General features: G+C 37.7%; 1 protein-coding gene and 1 long non-coding RNA gene across 10 annotated transcripts in view; one reads left to right on the top strand and one right to left on the bottom strand.

Moving 5' to 3' along the window:
- Positions 1-27,605, top strand: part of LOC127419919 (beta-adducin-like) — a 36,904-nt gene that overhangs the window by 3,797 nt on the left and 5,502 nt on the right. For 3 of the 8 annotated variants that reach the window (XM_051661749.1, XM_051661742.1, XM_051661779.1), the window contains 12 exons: positions 1,528-1,763; positions 5,001-5,142; positions 10,367-10,518; positions 10,652-10,732; positions 15,130-15,279; positions 17,476-17,619; positions 18,012-18,110; positions 19,788-19,964; positions 20,114-20,353; positions 22,911-23,027; positions 24,130-24,216; positions 24,877-24,994. In XM_051661749.1, coding sequence (XP_051517709.1) covers positions 1,614-1,763; positions 5,001-5,142; positions 10,367-10,518; positions 10,652-10,732; positions 15,130-15,279; positions 17,476-17,619; positions 18,012-18,110; positions 19,788-19,964; positions 20,114-20,353; positions 22,911-23,027; positions 24,130-24,216; positions 24,877-24,994 — 1,657 coding nt within the window. In that variant the 5' untranslated portion in view covers positions 1,528-1,613. Of the gene's footprint in view, positions 1-1,527; positions 1,764-1,931; positions 2,040-5,000; positions 5,143-10,366; positions 10,519-10,651; positions 10,733-15,129; positions 15,280-17,475; positions 17,620-18,011; positions 18,111-19,787; positions 19,965-20,113; positions 20,354-22,910; positions 23,028-24,129; positions 24,240-24,876; positions 24,995-27,605 lie in introns of those variants that run through there. The other 5 variants (XR_007893754.1, XR_007893751.1, XM_051661761.1 and 2 more) reach the window with 4 other exon arrangements.
- The window catches only part of LOC127419961 (uncharacterized), a 30,930-nt gene continuing 18,624 nt past the window's right edge, over positions 15,300-27,605 (bottom strand). For both annotated transcript variants that reach the window (XR_007893758.1, XR_007893759.1), the window contains exons 2-4: positions 17,734-17,767; positions 17,455-17,601; positions 15,300-16,364 (exon numbers count right to left, since the gene is read on the bottom strand). This is a non-coding gene — a long non-coding RNA (uncharacterized LOC127419961). The remainder of the gene's footprint in view (positions 16,365-17,454; positions 17,602-17,733; positions 17,768-27,605) is intronic.

Raw genomic sequence — 27,605 nt, 5'->3', positions numbered from 1 at the left:
GCTATTAACCAAATAAATAAATACATGGAAATAAAATAGTTTAAATGGAAATATGTTATTTGAGAAGAAATGGCTGAACCGCTAAAATCCACCTCCGGTTCAAGGTATTTATTTTGTGAAAATGACCGTCTGACTCACCTCTGATTTGTGTTGCAGTTTGGTTGTTCATTTTTTAATTAATGTGCGTGTGACTGCTTATTATGCATCTTATTACAAGACTACTTGCCAAATAAATAAATAAATGCACATGAAACACTGATTTGAGTTTAAATAATTTTATTAGCTTACTTGTAGAGATCGCAGAGTGCTATGTGAAGCAGGAGGGAGATGGCTCGCAGACCACGGATGAGCGGTCTGAAACGTGCAGCTGCGGTTGTTACAGAGCAATAACAGACAGCTAGGTGGCGCCAGTGACCAATCAGAATCGAGTATTCCAGGCCGTTGTGTAATAACATTAGTTAATACACTATGATTTAACATGAACTAACATTGAACAATAGTATTTTTATTAACTAACATTAACAAAGGTTAAAAAATGATGTAAGAAATACATTAAATTGTTAATTGTTTGTTCATGATACCTAATGCATTAACTAATGTTAACGAATGGAACCTTAATGTAAAGTGTTACCAACTATTTTTAGAACCACTACGTTGTTTTTCATTTTTTTTGGAACTTACATCCCCGCCCCAACTTTTCAGTACTGTAGTTCAAAAAATTTTACATTGATTTGTATATCATGAAAATTATACAGAAATTACTTTTAAAAGTATGTGTGTGAAGTATTTATAAATCATACTAAATTAGATTTATACTGATTGAAATTAAAAAAAAAATAATGTAATGAGTGAAACTTTTGTACATGAGAATGCAACTCAATGCAACACTCAATGCAACAAAAATATGAATGTTCCTAAAATAGGCTTGATTTTGGGGTTAAATATGGTCTGGACATTTCTTTGTGAGGTGCAATGCTTTAATTTTGCATGATATAAACGATTGTGAATGGCAGCGAAAGGTTTAGAAAAAAAGATATTCATGCTCTTGATCTTTAAAGATTTTCTGTCATCAGTCAGCTGTGTTATACATCCTTGAACAGTAATAACTGCACTCTGTTACTGTACATTCTAGTCATCAATACAAAATGCTGTTCAAATGTAATTTCATAAATAGACCTTCCTTGACTAAACATGCAAACAAATCGATTGCTTTTACTAATGTAAGTATTTATTTTCTGGCTGTGCACTACATATTGCACTACTAACACTGTGTGTTTGGATATATGTTATAGTTAGTGCAGCCTACCACGTGACTTTGGGTGTGGTGTGCACAAATCCTTATCTAGTATATGCAGGACTGCCTATGTGAATTCATACTTGTTTGTTTGAAAATGACTGAATGTCCTCAAGTGCACATATTTATTAGAGAATCCTTTTCACTATGTGTGTTTGGATCTGTCTGTAACATTACTCCATATTACAACTGACTAATCTGCAATTCTCTTCTTTTTGCCCGCCCCCTTCCAGCTCTCTCACCTGACCCTGCTTTGCCTATCCTTTCTATTTAGCTCGTTTTTCTTTCCTTTCCTCTCTGATACACTGGGAAAAAGAAAATGAGTAACTCTCCCACCCCTAAAGGGACTCCGGTCCAGCATAGTCCAGTAGATGGGGAGTGTCAGGAGTCGGAACTGGTCCAGTCTCCCCAGCAGTCAACGCCATCCAGCAGCCTCAAGAAACGTGTATCCAGTCTCCTGCAAAGCCCTGTGAGTAATAAGACATACAGTTCTGTCATGAGTGAAGCCCAAATATTTGAATGCAGTCATGATTCAGGTTTGTGTTTATAGCTCTATGGGCTAATGGAGCGCAACATTGTCTGCCCACTTTTCTAGCAGCCTTGGTTCCATAAATGTTCTCATTATTTTTCTCCATAGGTGTTTCAAAACATTCCACAGCAAAGAGTTGTAAGCCTGGAACCAAACCAATCAGCTCTGAGATGAATCACAACATTACAACATTTGATCCGAAGCCAAAAAAATACAGTAAATACATGAAAATCGCCAAAAAAAAAGACAAAGTTACAAGACTGTATACTTAACGTCTTTTATGAGGCAATGAACTACATATACCATGAAGCATCACAAAAGATGTGATAAAAAACAAAACAAAAACTATAAAAATTATAATAAAATGTAAAACGATTGGCTTATAGACTTTGTCACATCATATTATAGTCATCTAAATACTAGAACTGTCAGAATTAACACATGCAATTAATGAAAAACACATACATTTTTCTTTGCAATTAATGCATTTAGTGTTAATACTGCATAAACGAGCATAAACACTGGTTGGAAGGACAGAACCTTTGCAATGTGTCCCCCTGGAGCCATTACACTGTCGGACACACCACAAACACACAAAGTAGTGATTCAGTGTCAGTGATAAAATGGAGAAAGGACCTCTTAACGCTATTTGTTGTATAAAACAAGTCCAGATGGGATTTGTGATGGAAATCAAGTATTTTTCAGCCTATATATGGTGCATTTTAATTACTACAGAAGCACGACAAGTCTTAACTATCACCAAAACACAGAATGAGACATTTTTATCTGCAAGCGCTTTTCATGTGGAGTTCAAAGCGGTACTTGACGCTAGCGTTGACTTTCTGACGTGAATCATGGCTTTACGACTGCTGTAGGAAAGCAGATAGCCACAGTGTACTGGCAGATTTATATTGTGGAGGATGAGAGTTTAAGAGATTTAATGCCCATTGCAATGAAAATGTAAGCTATGGGGAGACTAGTTCTTTAAATTAGTCAACATCCCACTTAGACTTTGGAAAACGTTTAAAGGAATAGTTCACCAAAAAATGAAAGTTTGCTGATAATTTACTCACCTTCAGGCCATCCAAGCTATATATGACCTTCTTTCTTCATCAGAACAGGATTTAAGATTTTTAGGAAAGTATCCCAGGTTTTTAGCTTCATCCAATGCAAGTGAATGGACACCAATTTTTGATGGTCCAAAAAGCACACTTAGTCAGCATCAAAGTAAACCACACGACTCCCGCCGAGCAAGTAATGTCTTCTGAAGTGAACTGATACGTTTGTGTGAAAAACTAATTGCTAATTAAAACTTTAACTTTAAAATATTGCTTCCTGTAAACTCTGAATGCCTCACGTCGCTGTCGTGTGATGTCAGAATTCAGAAGTTACGCTCTGTTTACCACAGAGGAACGTGCTTCACGCGAGAGTTAGGTCAATTCAAACAGCTATAGAGAGCTGACGGAAGCGCCAATTTAAAGTTAAAAACGTTTTAATTAGTGATTTGTTTTTCACACAAACGTATCGATTAACTTCAGAAGACATTACTTAATCGACTGGAGTCGTTTGAATTACTTTGATGCTGACTAAGTGTGCTTTTTGGACCGTCAAAAATTGGTGTCCATTCACTTGCATTGGATGAAGCTAAAAACATGGGATACTTTCCTAAAAATCTTAGTAAATATCAGCAAATTTTCATTTTTGGGTGAACTATTCCTTTAATATTACTTCAATTTGTGCTATTTTATTACATTTCTATCTTTATACTGTGTAAGGCTTTGTTTGGAAATTGTTAATAAAGCATTCTATTGTTACATATAGTTTTGTGTTCTTTCCTAAAATGGAAATAAATGCATTTTGATAGGAAAAGAAGTATTTTACTATTAACATTAATCGACTGACAGCACTACTAAAAACAATATATTTTAACTAGATATTTAATTTACTTTATTCCCAAATATGAAAAATTATTTGTAGTTTGAGACCGTAGGAAGACTGACACGATTATGTAACTCGCAATACATTATGGGATTGGGCCTTATTTCCGTTTCCATAGTAATGACTTCTCTGATTGGTGGATTTCTCTTCAGGATTATGGTTAGTGTAGTTCTTCACTAGGTTTTAAAAAAAATTAAGTTGAAATCATAACTCAAAATAAATGTCTCTATTGAAGAAATTAAGATTTTTACTTTCAAAACCCTACTGTTACGGTCCATTAAGAATGGTGTGATAATGTGCTTGTGTAAGTAAATGGGCATTCATCTACAATAAACCTTCAAAAAGGTCATGGGAAATGGTATATCTCCTGTCTGCAGAGGACCTGTATTTATTTGCCCCCTTTTATTCCTCTGTCCACCCTTGAATGTCCTGCTTTCAATCCCAATGTCCTCTCTCCCCTTCCCCCTCATTAGGGTCTCACAGATATGATTATCTCCACAGCTGAGATATAATCTGTCCTGAATCACCACTGACAGAGAGAGAGAGAGAGAGAGAAAGAAAGAAAGAAAGAAAGTGTTTAGGGAAGAGAAAACAGATAAATCTGGAGTTTTAAGTGCAAAACAATAAAACATGCTCAGAATGGAGGGAAAGTTGGACTGTATGATGGAAAGAAATGAAGATATGAACATTGTGTATGAGGACGTCTTATGATTTTGTACATTCACAAATGTATTGCTTCATCTGCAGTGTGTATGTCTGCTGCACTGGCATTTGCTTATATATGCTATTTCTTTGACTGTTAAATATGCGGGTGGTTGACATTAAATTTCAAGCAGTGACTGCATTTCCCTGCAATGTAACTATGCTATACTCCATCTTAAACTACATGCAACAGCTCCTTATTCTTGTATATTTATTATACATGTAGGTTTTATTATATAATATTAATTGAGAGACTGTATAGAATAATTGTTATTCAAAATGTCTTTTAATGTTAATATGTAATAGTATTATGATGTAATTAACATTAACCAGGATTAAAAAGTGCTGTTAACGTTTTGTTTATTTTTTAGTTCATGTTAACTAATGTAGTTACAGAAATTATGTTAATGAACACAACCTTATTGTAATGTATTACCATAAAAATATACACTTTCCTTACATACATTCTTTGTTTGTTCAAGTGCATTGTGTTGCTGAATATTTGCATTTGATTGTGTGTGTCTTTGTGTGCTGCAGTCGTTTAGAGAGGAGCTAGATGTGTTGATTCAGGAGCAGATGAAGAAAGAAGGAAGTTCCTCCAGTCTGTGGGCTCTTAGACAGATCGCTGACTTCATGGCAACTCACGGATCTCCAGCCGCTCTGCCTGTCACTCAATCCAGTACGTAACACTTAAACACACAATGCAAAAATCTCAAACCTTGTATCTTAGTCCAAATACAAATCACTCGACATATGAATTGTCATACTCTTACTTATGTATGTTTTGTCCATGTATGCTTTGCACAAAACTCTAACAAAGTACTGATAATGATATGGAATTGCTATCTGATACCACCAAAGTGCTTTTTTGTCATACTCAGAAATTGCATTTACAGTTCACAGTTCACATAAATGCATATTTTCTTTGGTTATTAATCTATATAGAGTTTAAAGGGATAGTTCACCAAAAATAAAGATTTTTAGAAGAATATTTCAGCTCTGTAGGTCCATACAACACAAGTGAATGGAGGCCCAGAACTTTGAAGGTACAAAAAGCACATAAAGACAGCATAAAAGTAATTTAATTCTCAAGTGATTTAATCTTCAGAAGAGATATGATAGTTGTGGGTGAGACACAGATCAATATTCCTTTTTTACTATATCTCCACTTTCACTTCCACATTGTTTTTTTTTTTTTTTTTTTGGTGATTCACATTCTTTGTGCATATCGCCACCTGCTGGGTAGGGAGGAGAATTTATAGTAAAAAAGGACCTAAATATTGATCTGTTTCTCACCCCCACCAATCATATTGCTTCTGAAGACATGGAGTCTTATGGACTACTTTTATGCTGCCTTTTTGTGCTTTTTGAGCTTCAGATTTTTGGTACCCATTCACTTGCATTGAGAGAACTGAAATATTCTTCTAAAATCTTTGTGTTCAACAGAATAAAAAAAGTCATACACATCTGGGATTGCATGAGGGTGAGTAAATTATGAATTTTTATTTTTGGGTGAACTATTACTTTAATTTTCGCTACACGATTATACACTATTATCAGAATCAGAATCAGAATGAGCTTTATTGCCAAGTATGCTTACACATACAAGGAATTTGTCTTGGTGACAGGAGCTTCCAGTACACAACAATACAAAAACAGCAACAAGACTTTAAAAAAATAATTAAAATTGAATAAAAAAATAGATGAATATTGAAAAGAAAAAAGTATATATAGAATACACAATAGACAATATATATATATATATATATATATATATATATATATATATATACACACACACATATACACACATACATACACATATACATACATATACACATACATATACACATACATATACACACACACACACATTTTTATATATATATATATATATATATATATATAAAATATACACACATATATACATATATATATACATACATACCTGTGTATGTGTGTGTCTGTACGTATGTGTATAATTATTTTTTATTTTTTATTATTATCTATGTCTTGCTGCTGTTTTTGTATTGTTTTTGTATTGTTGTACACAGGAAGCTCCTGTCACCAAGACAAATTCCTTGTATGTGTAAGCATACTTGGCAATAAAGCTCATTCTGATTCTGATACATATACACACACACATACACACATACATATACATATACACATATATGAATATATACATACATACATACACATACGTAGTGCAAATCTAAATACAAATCGGTTATGTACAGTGCAAGGGAATGTAATGGCAGAAGAGGTAGGATGTGTTATGTGATAATATAAAAAGATTAAGCTGTATATTGCACATTAATTATTGCTCAATGGGGCAATTTAACTGTTCATGAGATGGATAACCTGCGGGGAAAAAACTGTTCCTCTGCCTGACGGTTCTGGTGCTCAGAGCTCTGAAGCGTCGGCCAGAAGGCAACAGTTCAAAAAGGTAGTGGGCAGGGTGAGTGGGGTCTAGAGTGATTTTTCCAGCCTTTTTCCTCACTCTGGAAGTGTATAGTTCTTGAAGGGGGGGGGGGTAGGGGGCAACCAATAATCCTCTCAGCAGTCCGAACTGTCCTTCGTAGTCTTCTGATGTCTGATTTCGTAGCTGAACCAAACCAGACAGTTATTGAAGTGCAGAGGACAGACTCAATGACCGCTGAGTAGAACTGTATCAGCAGCGCCTGTGGCAGGTTGAGCTTCCTCAACTGGCGAAGGAAGTACAACCTCTGCTGGGCCTTTTTCATAATGGAGACAATGTGGGTCTCCCACTTCAGGTCCTGTGAGATGGTAGTGCCCAGGAACCTGAATGACTCCACTGCTGCCACAGTGCTGTTTAGAATGGTGAGGGGGGTCAGTGTTGGGGTGTTCCTCCTAAAGTCCACAATCATCTCCACTGTTTTGAGCGTGTTCAGCTCCAGGTTGTTTTGACTGCACCAGACAGCCAGCTGTTTAACCTCCCTTCTGTATGCAGACACATCGTCATCTCAGATGAGGTCGATGACAGTGGTGTCGTCTGCAAACTTCAGGAGCTTGATAGAGAGGTCCTTAGCGATGCAGTCGTTGGTGTAGAGGGAGAAGAGTAGTGGGGAGAGCACACATCCCTGGGGGGCACCAGTGCTGATTGTACAGGTGCTGGAAGTGAATTTCCCCTGTCTCACAAGCTGCTGCCTGTCTGTCAGAAAGCTGGTAATCCACTGACAGATAGACGTGGGAACAGAGAGTTGGTGTAATTTAGTCCGGAGAATAGCTGGGATGATGGTGTTGAAAGCCAAACTGAAGTCCACAAAAAGAATCCTTGCATATGTCCCTGGTCTGTCCAGATGTTGCAGGATATGATGCAATCCCATGTTGACTGCATCATCCACAGACCTGTTTGCTCGATAAGCAAATTAAAGGGGATCTAGAAAGGGTCCAGTGATGTCCTTCAGGTGGGCCAACACTAGTCTCTCAAATGACTTCATGACCACAGACGTCAGGGCGACAGGTCTGTAATCATTAAGTCCTGTGATTTTTGGTTTCTTTGGGATGGGGATGATAGTGGAACATTTGAAGCAGCATGGGACTTCACACTGCTCCAGTGATTTATTGAAGATCTGTGTGAAGATGGGGGCCAGCTGGTTAGCACAGGATCTACGACATGCAAGTGAAACGCCATCTGGGCCCTGTGCTTTCCTTATCCTTTGTTTTCGAAAGACGCGGCTCACATCATCTTCACAGGTCTTAAGTGCAGGTTGAGTAGTAGGAGGGGGGAGGAGGGGGGTTGCAAGAGGTGTTTGTGTGAAGTGAATGTCAGAGTGGGTGTGGGGTGTGAGATTGGGCCTTTCAAATCTGCAGTAGAACACGTTAAGGTCGTCAGCCAGTTGTTGGTTCCCTACAGGGTTGGGGGTAGGAGTCCTGAAATTCGTAAGTTGTTTCATGCCACTCCACACTGCTGCAGGGTCGTTTTCAGCTTCTCAGAGTATCTTCTTTTAGCCACTCTGATTCCCTTATTCAGTGTGTTCTTGGCCTGATTGTACAAGACTTTATCCCCAACTCTGTAAGCATCCTCTTTGGCCTGACAAAGCTGCCTGAGTTCCGCTGTAAACCAAGGTTTGTCATTGTTAAATGTTAAATAAGTCCTAATAGGAATGCACATATCCTCACAGAAACTGATATATGATGTAACAGTATCTGTGAGCTCGTCCAGGTCTGTGGCTGCAGCCTCAAAAACACTCCAATCAGTGCAGTCAAAGCAGGCTTGTAGTTCCAGCTCTGCTTCGTTGGTCCATTTCTTTATAGTCCTTACTACTGGCTTAGCAGATTTTAATTTCTGTCTGTAGGTTGGAAGAAGATGAACCAGACAGTGATCAGAGAGTCCCAAAGCTGCTCTAGGAACATAGCGATATGCATCCTTTATTGTTGTGTAGCAGTGATCCAGTATATTTCTTTCTCTGGTTGGGCATGTAATGTGCTGTTTGTATTTGGGCAGTTCACGTGAGGTTTGCTTTGTTAAAATCCCCAAGAATAATAATAACTGAGTCCGGGTATTGTTGTTCTGTGTCTGTGATTTGATCAGCCAGCTGTTGCAGCGCTGTGTTCAAACACGCGTTTGGCGCGATATACACACTCACCAGAATAAACGAGGAAAACTCCCGCGGCAAATAGAAAGGCTTACAGTTAATAAAGAGTGCTTCCAAATAAGGACAGCACATCTTCTTTAATGTTGTTACATCTGTACACCAACTTTCATTGATATAAAAGCATGTTCAACCGCCTCTCGTTTTCCCCGTTAACTCTGCGATGCGATCAAAGACTCTGAACAGCTGAAAGCCCGGCAGATGTAAAGCGCTGTCCGGAATAGCTTCACTCAGCCAGGTTTCTGTGAAGCACAAGGCAGCAGAGGTTGAAAAGTCCTTGTTTGTGTGGGTGAGGAGATGTAGTTCGTCCATTTTGTAGGAAGAGAGTGGAGATTCGCAAGATGAATGCTCGGCAGTGCTGTTCGAAAGCCCCGCCGACGGAGCCTGACCAGCGCGCCTGCTCGTCTCCCTCGCCTGCGTCTCATAGCGCGTTTAAACAACACAGCTGCACCTCCGATTAAAATGTCAAACAAAATGTCCGAATATTCAAAATCCGGGAAAAGATTGACTGGTATATGCTGTCGAATGTTCAGCAGTTCGTCTTTGGTAAATTATTCATATTTTTTCACCTGTGAGAATGTACTTAAAGGGATAGTACACCCAAAAATTACAATTCTGTCACCATTTACTTACCTTTATATTTGTACCACTTTTCATATGACTTTCTTCAATGGAACACAAAAGCAGATATTAGAGAGAATGACACCAATTAGCCACCATTCACTTTCACTGCATCTTTTTTTACCATACAGTAAAGGTGAATGGTGACTGAGGTCTTTTTGTCTAATACCTTTTGTGTTCCACTGTAAGAAAGAAAGCCATACAGGTTTGGAACAAAGTAAGAGTGAGTAAATGATAACAGAATTTCCATTTTTGGCGTGAACTATCCCTTTATGATGCAACTTACATGTGATACAACAGTTTTCATTTTCAAAGCAGTATCACACTATCAAATGTACTGAATTTGTTCTGAAGTACTGAAGTTGTACTGAATCAGCATGGCTGTGATTTGTCCGATAAAACTATTATAGAGCAGTTCTATAAGTTAAGTGTCAGTTTCTTCAATCACATTTTAGTTATGAATTTAATTCAGTTGTGCTTTCTAAATATCCTTGTGCAAATCTATTGAGCATTTGAGCTGTGAGCTGATTCACTCTGAAGGCTTTTTGAGCTAAAATTGATCAGATGTCTGTCAAACTGAACTATTGATGCTCTTTTACTTCATGATGAAGACATTTATTGACACACTTAGCTCTGTTTTTGTTGTTCCTCATGCCTGTACAGCTGTTAACATGGTAACCCCCATTAACGACCTGTATGGATGGGAGCCAAGCTCAATGGTGAAGGGTGAGAGACTGATGCGCTGTAAGCTGGCTAGTGTACACCGACTGGTGGATCTGTACGGCTGGGCCCAGCTCGCCAACACATGCCTCACAGTAAGCAAACACAACCCTTATACCCGTCTCTGTCTGTAAAGCTGTATATCGATTCACAAGGTTAAAAAGTGTATTGTAAGTCACTTTGGAAAAATGAGTCTGCTAAACAACTACTACTACTATTTCTCTGCAGATGCGTGTTAGTAAAGAGCAGGAACATTTCCTGGTGCTGCCAATTGGTCTGGTCTGTGGGGAGGTGACTGCATCCAGTCTGGTGAGATTTTACACTTTATATTTACAAACTGGTTCCTCTTTTCCTATAAGATGACCCCTGATGGTAGTGTTGTGTGGGCAAAAGCATTTAAATGAAGATCAATGGAAAAAGCAGTGTCATCACAGTGTGAGACTGTGAGTGTTATTTGCTGATAAGGATAAAAGATTTATTGTGTTCAGTATTTTCCTGGACACGTATTGCACATTCGTTGCAAAAATAAGACATTGCAAATTGTTATTCATGAAAAATATTTCTGTTGCGTATGTATTCATAAAGTAAATACTGTTGTGTCTGTGTATATACTTGTATGAAAGCAAACATCTCTGTGATTTTTTTATTTAATTTTTTGAACAATTTGTATTGATTCCATTCATAAAATAAATAAAATACGGAATCAAATTATATACATTAAGCCCCTCCCCCCGAACATTCCAATATTTTTAAGTCTAGCTGGATCAGGGAAATTGGACGGTAACTCTTACACTCGCTTGGATCTTTGTCCTTTTTAAGAATCAGACTGATCTGGGCTTGTGTCATGGTTGGCGGAAGCTTTCCATTCTTTAATGATTCCGTATCAACCGCTAACAAAGTGGAGCCAGTTCTGTAGCATAAGATCTAAAACATTCAGCAGCAAAGCAGTCTGGCCCTGGAGTTTTGCCTGTAGGCAAGGCCTTAATTACCTCGCCAAGCTCCTCCAAGTTTATCTCAGAATCAAGAGAATGTTTTTGCTCAGTCATCAGTTTAGGGAGTTCTAAAGGTTCCACAAAGTTTCTAATATCTTCATCAGTAGACAAAGACATGGAACTGTAGAGATCAAGATAGAATTCTTTAGAAGCATTATTAATATCAATGGCCGAGGTAAATATTTCACCACCAGCAGATTTCACAGAAGGAATGGTAGAAAAAGACTCTGTTTTATATATCTAGCCAGAAGTTTTCCTGCCTTGTCCCCCGACTCAAAGTATGACTGTCTTACCCTGAATAGCCAAAACAACACCTTCCGTGACAAAATAGTATTATATCTGTATTTCAATCGGGTCAATTCTCTGAGGCCATCAGATGACATTCGGCGCTTCAGCTCTGCCTCTGCACTTTTAATATTCTCTTCCAACTCCACGAGTTCTCGTGCTTTGGATTTTTTGGTGAATGAGGCATACTGTTTGATCCGACCCCTAAGAACCACCTTAAGTGCCTCCCAAACCACGCCCACAGAGGATACTGAGGACCAGTTGGTCTCCATATAAACATTGATTTCAGCCTTTACATTTGTTGGAATTCAGAATTTTGCAAAAGGGATACATTAAAGCGAAAACTATATGATTTCTTTTTCTCTGTATGTGGCAACATCTCTAAATTCACCAAGGCGTGATCTGAGACTAAGATGTTTCCAATTGAGCAATCAACAACAGATGAAATGAGGGACTTAGATATACCAAAAAAATCTATTCTAGAATAAATCTTATGGACTGATGAAAAAAATTTATAGTCCCTACCAGAAGGGTTCAAAAGTCTCCAAATATCTGTAAGACCAAGATTTTTACACATCCTCTGAAGTGTCAGTGTTGCTCTAGGGGGCTTACACACTTTTGCTTCACTATGATCAAGGACCGAGTCCATCAAAAGATTAAAGTCTCCTTCCAATATTATATCATGAGGGGTGCTAGCGGCTTGCAACATCCCTTCAAGATCTATAAAAAAGCCCTGATCATCAGCGTTAGGTGCATAAATATTAGCCAAAATAAAACTTTGCTCCTGAATTTCTGCTAAAACAATAATGACTCTTCCTAATTTATCTTTAATCTGTTTGAGACATTTGAATTGTAGATGCTTACTTATCAGTGTAATAACTCCCCTGCTCTTACTTCAGCCAGCACTAAAGAAAACATGTACACCCCATATCTTCCCAAAATTTTCAGCTTCCTGCGGGGAAAGATGCATTTCTTGAAGAAACACTATATCATATTTATTATGTTTAAGAAGAGAAATAACCTTCCTTTTTATGGGGTGCCCCAACCCATTCACATTCCACGTGGAGAGAGGCAATCCACTTATATTAAAATTCGACATTTTGACATATTAGAAAAAATAGACTGTCAAAAATAACATTATAAAGACCACATTCCAACATTAGTGCAACAATCAAACCTTAAACTTCCCCCCCAAACCAAACAACAAACAAAGAAAAACGTGTGCCCCGCGCACGACAGCGCCAACTGGCGTCCATCCCTCTAAACTCAAACAGTCCATGTACGTCTACGACAGCCCCCATGACAACTTTGCTGTCGGATTGCTCAAGTCTAGTGTTTCTATACAAATTTTGTGAGACAGAATTACACAACAGAAAATAATCTATAAAACAAACTCCAGCCAATAGGCGGAATAAACACAAAGAATGTGTAGATTCATCCACATAACTGTCATGAAGTTGTTTTCCTCTACAAAACAAACTCCAGCCACTAGCGGAACCAGCGCGCACACACAAAAAAAAAAGCCGTTCAGTTTTCTTGGACAGTCAAACGAATGTTCAGTGAGCCGGCCCATTCGGCTGCTACATGAGTGCAATAAATGACCTAATCACTCCAATGTCTTGCAAGAAATACTTCACAAAACAAACTCCAACCAATAGGAGGCATAAGCACAAAGAACGTGCAGATTCATCCACAACACTGTCCCGAAGGAGTGTTACTACACAAAACAAACTCCAGCCGCTAGGCGGAACCAGCACAAAAAGAAACAAAAAAGGCGCTCAAGTTTCCTCGGACGGTCAAGTGAATGTTCAGTGAGTCGGTCCACTTGGCTGCAACATGAGTACCACAAAATAACTTACTCAGTCCATTGACTTTATGAAGGACATTGCTTGCTGGGGACATGTAAATATTTTGCGGCCATCCTTGGCATCTATTCTCAATTTGGCCGGGAACATCAGTGCAAAAGCGACCTTCCATTGATGTAAGAGTTTCTTGCATTCCTTGAATCGATCACATTTCTCTCTTCTGGGAAAGTCTGGGAAAAAGAAAATGCTGTGGTTCTTCCAAGAAAGCCTTCTTTTACTCCTCGCTTCGCGAAACACGAGATCTTTATCGGATGATCTCAGAAATGTGGCCAGAATTGATCGGGGCCTGTTTCCTTTAGCGGATCGCTGAGCCGGAACCCTGTGAGTTCGCTCAATTTCCAACTTATGGCCTGTTATTTCAAGCAGACTCGGAAAGAGCCCGTCCAGGAATTTCACCATATCCCGACCTTCTTCAGCCTCAGGAATTCCAACAGTACGGACGTTATTCCGCCGACTACGGTTTTCTGTATCCTCCAACGTCTCCAAATCCACCATCGCTAGCGGATTAGCAGCTAATTCACTCTCCGATGACTCCAGGTAAGCGATCCGTTTCTCAACATCCCCCACTCTTGTAACCACCTCAGTGAATTTAGTCTCCATGGCAGTGATCGATTGACGTATTACAGCAATATCCTCCAAATCAACAACGACCTTCGTCAGCATTGCCGACATGTTCAACAATTCTCGCCGAATTTCCCTTACTTCTCTGGCAAAATCGGCTCCTAGGCTTGTGGCCTGCTCGGGCCTGTCTCCAGAACCCAAGGATTTTGAATTCTTTGACATATTGTCTTCCTAGAACAGTTAAGGAACAGGGTGTAACGAATCTCACCAGTTTATGAAATAAAAAGTATTAAAACTAGCAAAGTGCGCAGAGCTCACCGTTCACACGTCTGAACCTTGCATGGCATCACGTGACTCAACATCTCTCAGTGATCTTGTAATGCATCAAATATGTAACAATGCTGTTCAGTTTTGGCAGACTACACTTAAAGGTGCTGAAAGCAATTTTAGCCGTTCTACTTCCACGAGACTGAGCCATTGGATTAGCCATGACCCCCTTTCCAAAACCCCAAACTCCAAAATGAGCTTTATTGAGAGCAGAAACGGTTGTAAAAACAACAGATGCAAAATATCGCCCTCAACTGACAACTGTTATGAGCAACATGGCATAAAAATGCATTATGCCTCAATAATTTGCTGCAGCTACAATACTACGAGAACTTGCAAAATGATTGACAGGCAGAAAGCGTTATTGTCCGTGGTCCGCAGACACATTTTTGTTTGCTGTTTGCTGAGTCTAGAGCTGTCACCAGACACTTATTTAATTAATATCTTTCAGGGAGTAGGAACATTTTTTCCATACCTTTCCATGAAAAAAATCACTTACAGCACCTTCAAGAGTTAAAGGAGTATTTTAAAATGTATTCTTTATATTGTAACATCACAATGATAAATGTAGCTAATTTGAGAGGGAATTTATAATTAAAATGAGTGGAGTGGATACTAGAAGGAGAATAAATTATGCAGTGGCTTTACTACAGCATGTGCTCTCTGTAATATCCAGGTGAAGGTGAACATTCTCGGTGAGGTGGTAGAGAAAGGCAGCACTATTCTGGGAGTCGATATACTTGCATTCAGTCTGCATTCTGCAATCTACTCAGCACGACCAGACGTCCGCTGTCTCCTGCACCTCCACACTCCAGCCACAGCTGCAGTATGTCACCTCGCAAGATAAATCAACATTGCTGAAACAGCAAACTTTCAGTAGAGGGGAAAGTGATTGTTTTATGCAAAGTCTGCCCTGATGCCATGAATTTTGAAATGAAATAATATTTCGGTTAAATATTAAAAGTAATATTAAACAAAAAACTTAATTATAGACTATTTATGCATAATATTTATTTCTCTAAATTGTGAAGCACATAAAGGACTAACATTTATTTATTTACTGTATTTATTAGGGCTGTTAATCAATAAAAAATTTGAATCGAATTTATTACATGTGCTGATTAATTAATCCAATTAACCACAATTATACGCATAAATACATATTTATTGTGAAAGACCAACAAATAAAGATAATTCAATGTATAATAATTAAAATTGAATGTAATATATAATAAATATTATACAGTAATTCAGATAATTCAAATACATTACATCATATACATACATTATGGCATTTAGACAATCCAAAAGGTGGCTTTAGAAGTCAAAATATTGTTGGTGCTATTTGTAATTGTTGGCCTATCTACTCATACGTCAGGTGGACACTTCTGGAGCGTCTCACTTTAGTTGCAGCTAGGGATGCACCAATCCAATACATTGACATTTTTAACCAGATTAGGTATCGGTCCGACAAGCCCGATACAAATCCGATACTGTGTGTTAGTCATTGTCATAGTCAAGTTCCAAAAATGGCATAAAAAAAACATAAAGGCACCATTAAATTGGTCCATAAGACTCATGCATGTTTGCTTTTAAGCCTCTTGAATACATACAATAGCTTCGTGAATCTCAAAACGCTGCATTTAATAAATAAATATATAGTCTGTATGCGCAATGCACTTCAGTATACTAGCACTGTTCTGTTGTGTTACACATAGCACACGCAGGCTGATGAAGAGCTGCTGTTTTTAGCTCTTAGAGTGGCAAGCGATATATAAGCACTCTACACAAATTACATCTCAGACGTAGATGCTCGATAGATAAGTTAACTTGTAACATGCATTGAGATCGGATCCAAAGGGGCAATTTACCAGATTTTGAACTTGCAGTTCACCATCTTCCTGGAGTGTTCTGTCAAAATAAAAGCCCCAGGGTTTTACAGTTAACAAATTACAACTGAAATAAATTACTATTGTATAATCAAATTAATTATTAATATTTATTATTAATATTGTTGTTGTAATTATTGTTATTGTTATTATCATCATTACTAATAACAATTATTATTTTAATTTTATTATTATTAAATTACAATTTCCAAAACAAAAACAAAATTGTGTGATTGAAAAGTGAACTGTTATCTTATTACAACTAAAGTGAACATAAAAAGAGGTTCAGATACAAGTTGAATAAATGTGTAAAGAGAACTTGCTTCTTTTCTCCTGAAGACTTTCATTGGTCTTACTGTTAATTTTGCTGCTGCATTATTCAGTAGACTATTTAATAACAAAGTTTTTCTTCATAGGCTACACATTTGTATGTAATAGTTTTATGTTTTCTCTATTTTATAATAAAATAATGTGTTATTAGATGTTTTTGTTTCTTAATATATAAAAGAGTACCCTCAATTAGTTCCAAACAGCAAGGTATAGATATTCTAAACTGATTAAAAAAACAATGGTATCGGATTGGTATCAGCCGATATTGAGAGTTCAGATAATCAGAATCAAATCGGGAGAGAAAAAATGGTATTGGAGAATCCCTAGTTGCAGCAGGTCTCACTAGATTTCAGCATCTCTAGCCATAAATTACATGTTTTTAGGGCACTGTGTCAAATCAAATGTAGCTTCAAACTTTCAGTTTCAAAAATGTCCATACGTGTCAGGGGCATGATTCATTGCATAACATTTTTAATGAGTTATTTTTTCATATAAATGATTGCTAATTAACACGTTATATTGTGTTAAATCGATAGTGAATACGATTTATTTATTTAGTGCACTCTGTCAAATTATGACAAAAAATATTTATTATTTCATGATTCAAAAGGAGACAGAAAGTTTCTAATTTTTAGAATTTTAGATATAAAGGAAACTGAAATGGAACCACTATCTCAAATGACCTGTGAATTGACAATTTTTCATACTGCATTCTTTCATTAATCTTTTACAATAATGCAAACATTTTATTGTTCCAGCACTGATCAACTCCTATAACTCACCATGATTAATCATTCATGTAGGTATCAGCCATGAAATGTGGCCTACTACCTCTATCCCATGAGGCTTTGCTGGTGGGTGAGGTAGCTTATTACGACTATAACGGAGTGATGAAGGAGGAAGAGGACAGAGTCGAGCTCCAGAAGAGCCTAGGACCAACATGCAAGGTTAGATCATAAAGAGACTTTTTAAATGTTCCTGTTTTACACATTAGAATAGGAATTGTAACACTACCACATTTTTTTTTATAAATGACCAGTGGCGCCATCTGATCAACTTACCTTTAGATTTGATCTTCTACAGTGGCCCCCAAACCTAACAAACAAACAAAAAAGTTGTGAAATGTTTTGCTTGTTGAAAAATGTGCTTGAGCTATCTTTCCTTTGAATACTATAAATGCCACTTGGTTTGAGATTTTGCTGTCTAATACAGTGACTTTCATACATTTTTAAGTGTGCCTTAAATGTTTAAAAGGTTAAAAATGCTCTTGTGGAAATATTTTTGTATCACATATGACCACTGTGTGAGATTTGTATGACCCTAATGTATTATTATGCAGGTGTTGGTATTGAGGAATCATGGTATCGTGGCCTTGGGAGAATCAGTGGAGGAGGCCTTTTACACAATCTACCACATCCAGACTGCCTGTCAAATACAGGTAGGCAAAATAATGGAACTTCTGCTCTTCCCATGAGAATACAACACTGAAGATTGGATTAGTAGGACAGAAGGAGTAAGAGAGAAGAGAGAGAGAACGATGTGAAAGAGATTGAGTCAGTGAAAGTGTGTGTGTGTGTTTGTATGTGTGTGTGAATGAGAGAGAAAAAAGATGCTGAAAACAATGTGATGAACATCAAAGAAGTGTCAAGAAAGAGGTGAGAAATGCAGAGCAGTTTTGTTTGTTGGGGTATAACTATAGAATGCTACTGTAAAGCTCTGTTCAGAAAACCCTATTACAAATTCTGTTGTATGTATGATGTATACTGTGCACAGTATATATACGGGGTGTAGCTGTAGAATGCTTCTGTAAAGCTATGTTCATAATACCATACTACTCACTATTTCTACAGTATAATGTGCTTTGACTTGAATCGGAAGTAACGTCAGTCACAACTGTTTCATCATTTACTCACCCTCATGCCATCCCAGATGTGACTTTCTTTCTTCTGCAGAACACAAAAGATTTTTAGAAGAATATCTCAGCTCTGCAGGTCCATACAATGCAAGTGAATGGTGACCAAAACTTTGAAGCTCCAAAAAGCACATAAAGGCAGCATAAAAGTAATCCATAAGACTCCAGTGGTTAAATCCATGTCTTCTCAAGTGATCCAATTGGTTTTCATATCATAGGATATGAAATCATAGGATTGCTTTTATGCTGCCTTTGTGTGCTTTTTGGTCAGCATTCATTTGCATTACATGGACCTACAGAGCTGAGATATTCTTCTAAAAATCTTTGTTTTTGTACTGCAGAAGAAAGTCATTTACATCTTGGATAGTATGAGTAAAACTGAACTATTGGGTGACCTATTCCTTTAACATCCCTTTCTTGACTTATTATTTGATCTGATTTCCACATTAAGACATTTCTACACAAAATTGGATTAAAAATAAAATGCAATAACCATTTTTTATTTTATTTTTTATTTTTACAATTTTATCCCCTTTTCTCCCAAATTGGTATGCCCAATTCCCACTACTTAGTAGGTCCTCGTGGTGGCGCAATTACTCACCTCAGTCGGGGTGGCGGAGGACAAGTCTCAGTTGCCTCCGCTTCTGAGACCGTCAATCCACGCATCTTATCATGTGGCTCGCTGTGCATGACATTGCGGAGAATCACAGCATTTGAAGGCTCATGCTACTCTCCGCGATCCACGCACAACTTACCACGCACCCCATTGATAGCGAAAACCCCTGATCGCGACCATGAGGAGGTTACCCCATGTGACCCTCCCTAGCAACCGGGCCAATTTGGTTGCTTAGGAGACCTGGCTGGAGTCACTCAGACCACCCTGGATTTGAACTCGCGACTCCAGGGGTGGTAGTCAGTGTCAATACTCGCTGAGCTACACAGGCCCCCCAATACAACCATTTTTAAACTCCAAGATCATAACTAAGCTCTACTGAATTAAACATGCAACTTGATGAGGTCATGTGACAACAGTGTAGCATACTACACTTCGAAAAATTTTATCATGGAATAATACCTACTGTTTCTTTTACTTAAAAAAAAATAGTAGGCAGTAGGCTATGCAGTATATACTTTGCATTATTCAGTAAGTAGTAAGCCAGTATTCCATTTCTAAAATGCTACAATGGTGTGCTGTTCTGACAGGTGGCAGCATTGTGCAGCGCTGGAGGAGAACAAAACCTAATCATGCTGGACCGCAACATCCACAAGCCTGTTGCCACAGGCACTGTGGGTTGGGCCGGATCCACCTTTGGTCCCATGCATAAAAGCAGGCTAGGAGAACATGAGTTTGAAGCACTGATGAGAACACTGGACAATCTGGTTAGTCTAGAAATTACTTAGAACAATTTACCTAATTTGTCTTTACTAATTAGAATTAGTCATTTTACTGCTACTAAGCTGGCTTTTATTATCTGCCAGATGTGATATTTCAGCATCATTTAGATTTGTTTCCCTTAACCATTCTTTAGGGTTACCGTACAGGATATGCCTACCGTTTCCCAGTGCTGTTGGAGCGCTCTAGAACCAGGAGAGAGGTGGAAGTTCCTGCCACAGTCACATCATTTTCCTATAATGAGGATGGGATTCACCACCACCCACGTCTCCATCCCCATGCCCAGAGACAACAGCAGAAGACAAGGTGGCTGAACACCCCAAATGTCTATCAGAAAGTCAACCAGGACCAGGCCAGCCCGGGACCTCGGACTACGGTAAAAGAGCTTTTATTCAGCTGGGATAAACATGTCTGAGTATCCAGCTTATGGCTAGCAGGGCTTGAAATAAAATTGGTATAATATTTTTCTATGTTGATAGTGGTACATTTGAATATCTGAAACTTAATTATTAGTGGTGCTTGTTAAGATGAGTATTACTATTGCTCATGCTTGGGGATTAGGGATTTGAACCCTAACCCTAGTATTACTCTTTGGCAAGTTTCTTGTTCCGCACCGTACTATGGACACGAATGATACCTCAAACCATGTTGCTTGTTGAGAAGAGTTGTGCTATAATCTTAGCAATCTGATTTAACAATCACCTTGCAGACAATAAAACAGGACAAAATAAACGTATTAGATTTACATTGAAGTAGGTCCACTCCATTCCTAAAGACCAAAATATAATAGAGACATGGGGGTGGGCACTTTTACTTGGGCCAGTAAGCAACAACCCAGAACACCCTAGTAACCACATAACCTAAATAATGTCTCTCAAGGACTTATTTCTTGTTTTACTCATCATTTTTGCTATTTTAGATTTCCTGTTTTTAGAGAGTGGGCGTAAACATTTGGAAGCGTGCAGCTATGAGAACTGCTCACTTTAGCTATTTAAGGAGATCTTTACTGTTTTATTGTTTCAGTGTTTTTATCTGTCCTTTTTATTGTAGTATTTGGTGTTTTTTAACTGTCCTTTAAACTCTCATTCTTATTTATTTATTCAATGATATTGACTTAAGAATGGGGAGACGAGGCTTAATTTTATTTAAAATAATGTTTATGGCCCAATTAGAAAAGGAGGGAAAATTCTGTATTTAAAGGGATAGTTCACACAAAAGTGACAATTCTCTCATTTATTCACCCTCATGCCATCCCAGATGTGTATGACTTTCTTCTGCTGAACATGAAGATTTTAGAAGAAAATCTCAGCTCTGCAGGTCCTTACAATGCAAGTGAAACAAAGGAAACATGAAAGTAATCCATATGACTCCAGTGGTTAAATCTATCTTTAGAAGCGATATGATATGTGTGGGTGAGAAACAGAACAATAGTCCTTTTTTACTCTAAATCTCCACTTTCAAATGTGAAAGTGAAACTAAACAGGCACCACATGTGACTTTCAGATGTAAAAGTAAAAAAAAAAAAAAAGACTTAAATATTGATCTGTTTCTCACTCACACCTTTCATATCGCTTCTGAAGATTGGGATTTTACCACAGGAGTCATTTGGATTACTTTTGTTTCCTTTATGTGATTTTTGGAGCTACAATGGTCTGGCCACCATTCACTTGTATTCTAAGGACCTACAGAGCTGAGATATTCTTCTAAAAATCTTTGTTTGTGTTCTGCAGAAGAAAGAAAGTCATACCCATCTGGGATGGCATGAGGGTGAGTTAATGATGAGAGAGGTTTCATTTTTGGGTGAACTGTCCCTTCAAGCCAGCTGGCACTTGGGGGAAAAACTAAATGGACGATGGACATTCTAGCTAAAAAAACGGAAAAAGAAAAAAGAATTAAGCAGGAATCCTGCGCTAGACTCTTTGCAATGATTAAAGGGGTATACTTTTTTTTTTTTAAGAGAGGTCGGATGTAATACGCATTTGTTGTGAACAGCTCCTTTAACAATTAAAATGAAAACCTCTGTAATACAATGACCAGGAATTTCTATGAATCTTCGCTTTTGCTAAAAGAACGAAGCTGCAATAAATGGACAGTATTTTTCTGTCAAGCGTTTTCTTCCCCATAATTAAGCTTAAGCCTTTTCACTTTTTAAAGCTCAATGAGCCGGCTTTCCATTTAAAATTGGGCTCATCAGTTTATAGACAGTATATGACTCATTTGTTAAGTCCTGTTTTAAGCAACCATGAATTATAATGGATTTTTATGGGAGAGAAAACACTTAACATGAAAACAGTGTATTTCTCCTTGTCAAGTCATTGTTTTGGCAGTAAATAGTGTTTATTTTTTCTCACCGTCATTTACTCCAAGAACGAGCACAGACATATGCAATATAATATAAAATCATGAAGAAGTGCATTTACTGGTGTTTACATCTTTTTGCAATGCCATTCATTCTCTCCAGTGTGATTCTCCTCGTCTTGGTCCCTGTCACATCAGTACAATTTTTATTTTATTTTTTATTTTTTGGTGACTAAGCTGCGGTTCAGAAAATAGTGGCTCACTGTGAATCATACGATATTATTGTCAGAACTGTAAGGTATTTATTGCATCACTGAGAAAGGACTTTGTTTCTCTGTTTCTCTGTCTCTCTTCTACCATGTTCCACCCACCTCCCTTTCTCTGTCTCTGCAATGCAGGGGAGGTATTTTACTGTCATAAAACTCACTGTAGTGTTTGCACTGCCCTCTGCTGGTTAATTTTGGTTCTATGTCACATACTGTATTTCCCTTTCATATATTTTCATATTTCCAAACTTTTCATTTAAATTGTCCTTCACAGTAACACTCTTTTAACACAAGAGGATGTCCCTGGAATGACTGACATGCTTTCGGCCAAGTGACTGTATTTCTTCTGAAATGGTTTCTTCTCTTTAGTGGCAGAAAGCAGAAGAAATGACCCAGGGCAGTGGGAGAGCCATTAAAATAGAGAATCCAAACCAGTTTGTCCCTCTTTTCACTAACCCACAGGAGGTGCTCGAAACTAGGAATAAGGTATAGCTTTTGCTTTTTATATTCAATGCAAAGTCCACATTCGTTTTGAAGCTGCAGACTTTGTCAATGTAAAGGTTTAAATCAAATCAACAAATTGTGCCATTTTTTTAATATCTTGCATCCCACAGTAAAAAACAAATGCGTTAGAAAATAATTTAATAAAGATGTAAACTTCAATAGTCAGGGCAAGCAGGTGGAGAATATACTTTACATAGGAGGATACTGATGACTACCACTTTTTATAGTGATCTGTGTAAATATGTTGTTTATTACTTGTCTCTTAATTGACTATAATGATGCTACTTTTATTATGTTTTTATTAGGAAATATTAAGTAGATCATTTTCAATACTTTTCATCATTGGCTACTAAAATGAGTTGCCGCTACATAAGTTAAAGCTTCATGACTGTTAAAAACAACAAGAGAGTTGATTTAATCTCAATACTATGGCATGGAGGGCCAATCTCAAAAACAGTGTGAGGCAGAATGTGAGTAGCACCAGAAGTGTCAGTTTTACCATCAGGACCAAGATGGCCATGAAGGGAGGAAGAGAATATGAATAAGAAGGAACATGATTGGTCAGGCGGGGAAGCATAACATAAATGTCCATAATTAATCTAATATAAATATGCACTAGTTATTTTTGTATTCTACATTATTTATGCTTTAAACAATGCCAGATATTATCAGAAGTATCACTGAAGGGACTCCAGCTGCCTGATTGCACATCGGTGCCACATACTGTACAAATTACAGGATACAGAGTAAAGAGCAAGTGCACTAGAAAATGATACAATGCAACTGTGCACTTTTGAGATTATAATATATTAGCTGCATTATCATGATAACATTAATTTGGGATATACAGTATATAGAGTTTTTAAGGAGGGGTGAGAAAAATTCCTGATCCAAAATTCCTGAAAATGTCAGCTCAAATAATTTAAAATATCTTTGAAGTAGAGTTCAAGCTTCAATTACAAGAAATGCATTCTTTTATCAGTTCAAAACTGTTTATGCATCATATAGATAGGATCCTTCTCTATGAACAGTATTTATACTGTAAGAGTGTTTGTAGAGGATGTAAATGCTGTTTGCCTTTCAGATAAGGGAGCAGAATCGTCAGGACATGAAAACAGCAGGACCTCAGTCTCAGGTGTTAGCCAGCGTCATCACAGACAACAGCCCACCAGTAAGATCAGAGAGCTCTGTTCAGTTACGTGTTTGTCCAAGGATTAGTTCTAGACCTATAAGTGAACTTACAGTACCTGTGGGCGTAGATTGCATGGCTACAGAGATCTGTCATTCTGGTCATCAAGGTTTAAATCAAATTATATTACATCCCTTACTAAATTATGTTCCGCTACAATATGTACTGCAAATGTAACACACTGTGTACACCGGACACGAGTGGTGCATCGTGTTGCATCAAAAGAAAATAGATCCAATTATTATCAATGAAGCTGTTTACTCTGGAAGCATCCGTTGTGACGCCTCAATAGATGTGCCGGTGTAGACATGGTGTAAGTAATGACAATTTACATTACAAAAATTATACAATGTAATTTTGGATTACTGTTGACTGTTTATGGTTGACAAGCAATGAAGTAATGTGGCACATTAATATGGCCTAAAATGCAATTGATGTGCGGCCACAGGTGTGTACATATCGGCTATTTTTCAACGGCTCTAAACGCGGCTCATCGAATTAGTCGTAAATATCTTATTTAAAAGAAGACCTTTAATTATACCCTGTACATATCTGTAATGAATACTTCAAAGACGGTTGTTTATCAAACTCCATTTCTAAATAAATTTGTATCATGCATGTCTGTGAATGTTCTGCCTCCAGACTCCAGAGGAGGTGGAGCCCAAACCCCCTGCCACACCGGATCCTCCAAATCCTTTTAACGAGCTGACGGATCAGGAGCTGGAGGAGTACCGCAAAGAGGTGCAACGCAAGCAACTCGGTATGAGTATGAACTTACAGTGTCTTAACCAGACTTAGGCAGTATAGGTTAGTCCCACATGGTCTTTTTGTAACCTATTGATTTCTTGCCCAAAGTATATTGATTCTGCCACTGGATTAAAGAAGTGAATTCAATGAACACCACCAGTGCCATAGACAGTATATACAGCTCAAGTCCTTAGAAAAATATTGACATTATGTCATTTTGTTTCCAAAGTTTTGATGTTTACTTATTTAGTAATTAGTAGCTTTTAAGACTGCACAAAGGTTGAAAGAAAATTGTTACAGTTTAGGAAATGGGTACATGACATTTCAAGCAGTGACAGCAGTATTACATACAGTTGAAGTCAGAAGTTTACATACACTTAGGCTGAAGTCATTAAAACTAATTTTTTAACCACTTCACAGATTTCATATTAGCAAACTATAGTTTTGGCAAGTCATTTAGGAAATCTACTTTGTGCATGACATGAGAAATTTTTCCAACAATTGTTTACAGACAGATTGTTTCACTTTTAATTGACTATATCACAATTCTACTGGGTCAGAAGTTTACTTACACTAAGTTATCTGTGCCTTTAAGCAGCTTGGAAAATTCCCAAAAATTATGTAAAGCCTTTAGGCAATTAGCTTCTGATAGGCTAATTGGAGTCAATTGGAGGTGTACCTGTGGATGTATTTTAAGGGCTACCTTCAAACTCTGTGCCTCTTTGCTTGACATCATGGGAAAATGAAAAGAAATCAGCCAAGACCTCAGAAAATAAAATTGTGGACCTCCACAAGTCTGTTTCATCCTTGGGAGCAATTTCCAAATGCCTGAAGGTACCACGTTCATCTGTACAAACAATAGTACACAAGTATAAATGCCATGGGACCACATAGCCATTATACCGCTCAGGAAGGAGACGCATTCTGTCTCCTAGAGATGAACATAGTTTGGTGCGAAAAATGCAAATCAATCCCAGAACAACAGCAAAGGACCTTGTGAAGATGCTGGAGGAAACAGGAATCTATACAAGTATCTATATCCACAGTAAAACGAGTCCTATATCGACATAACCTGAAAGGCTGCTCAGCAAGGAAGAAGCCACTGCTCCATAACCACCATAAAAAAGCCAGATTTCAGTTTGCATGTGCACATAGGGACAAAGATCTTACTTTTTGGAGAAATTTCCTCTGGTCTGATGAAACAAAAATTGAACTTTTTGGCCATAATGTCCATCATTATGTTTGGAGGAAAAAGGGTGAGGCTTGCAAGCCAAAGAACACCATCGCATCTGTGAAGCATGGGGGTGGCAGCATTATGTTGTGGGGGTGCTTTATTGCAGGAGGGACTGGTGCACTTCACAAAATAGATGGCATCATGAGGAAAGAAAATTAGGTGGATATATTGAAGCAACAGCTCAAGACATCAGCCATGCAGTTAAAGTTCAGTAGCAAATGGGTCTTCCAAATGGACTATGACCCCAAGCATACCTCCAAAGTTGTGGCAAAATGACTTAAGGACAACAAAGTCAAGGTATTGGAGTGGCTATCACAAAGCCCTGACCTCAATCCGATAGAAAATTTGTGTGCAGAACTGAAAGTGTGTGTGAGCAAGGACGTCTACAACCTGACTCAGTTACACCAGTTCTGTCTGGAGGAATGGGCCAAAATTCCAGCAACTTATTGTGAGAAGCTTGTGGAAGGCTACCCAAAATGTTTGACCCAAGTTAAACAATTTAAAGGCAATGCTACTAAATACTAACAAAGTTTATGTAAACTTCTGGCCCACTGGGAATGTGATGAAAGGAATAAAAGCTGAAATAAATCATTCTCTCTACTATTATTCTGACATTTCACATTCTTAAAATACAGTAGTGATCCTAACTGACCTCAGACAGACAATGTTTTCTACGATTAAATGTCAGGACTTGTGAAAAACTGAGTTTAAATGTATTTGGCTGAGGTGTATGTAAACTTCTGACTTCAACTGTACTATGCTTCATCTAAAACTATTTTCAAAACAATATTTGTAAAATTATTAACGGGATAGTTCACCCAAAAATTAAAATTGTCATCATTTACTCACCTTCATGCCATCACAGATGTGTATGACTTTCTTCTACTGAACACAAACAAAGATTTTTAGAAAAATATTTCAGCTCTGTTGGTCCATACAATGCAATGGTGGCTAGAACATTGAAGCTCCAAAAAGCACATAAAGGCAGCATAAAAGTAATCCATATGGCTCCAGTGGTTAAATCCATATCTTCAGAAGCGATATGATAGGTGTGGGTGAGAAACAGATAAATATTTTTACTACTTTTGTTTTTGGCAATTCACATTTTTTGTGCATATCACCACCTACTTTGCAATTTATAGTAAAAAAGGACTTAAATATTGATCTGTTTCTCACCCACACCTATCACATCGCTCCTGAAGATATAGATTTAACCACTGGAGTCTTATGGATTACTTTTATGCTGCCTTTATACTGTATGCTTTTTGGACCTTCAAAGTTCCGGCCACCATTCATTTGCATTGAATGTGCCAACAGAGCTGAGATATTCTTTGAAAAATCTATGTTTGTGTTCAGCAGAAAAAAAAAAGTCATACACATCTGGGATGAC

The sequence above is a fragment of the Myxocyprinus asiaticus genome, chromosome 3 (genome assembly GCF_019703515.2).
Source record: "Myxocyprinus asiaticus isolate MX2 ecotype Aquarium Trade chromosome 3, UBuf_Myxa_2, whole genome shotgun sequence".
NCBI classification, from domain to species: domain Eukaryota; kingdom Metazoa; phylum Chordata; class Actinopteri; order Cypriniformes; family Catostomidae; genus Myxocyprinus; species Myxocyprinus asiaticus.
The sequence above is the reverse complement of the archived record's forward strand: the minus strand, read 5'-3'. Positions and strand labels throughout refer to the sequence as shown.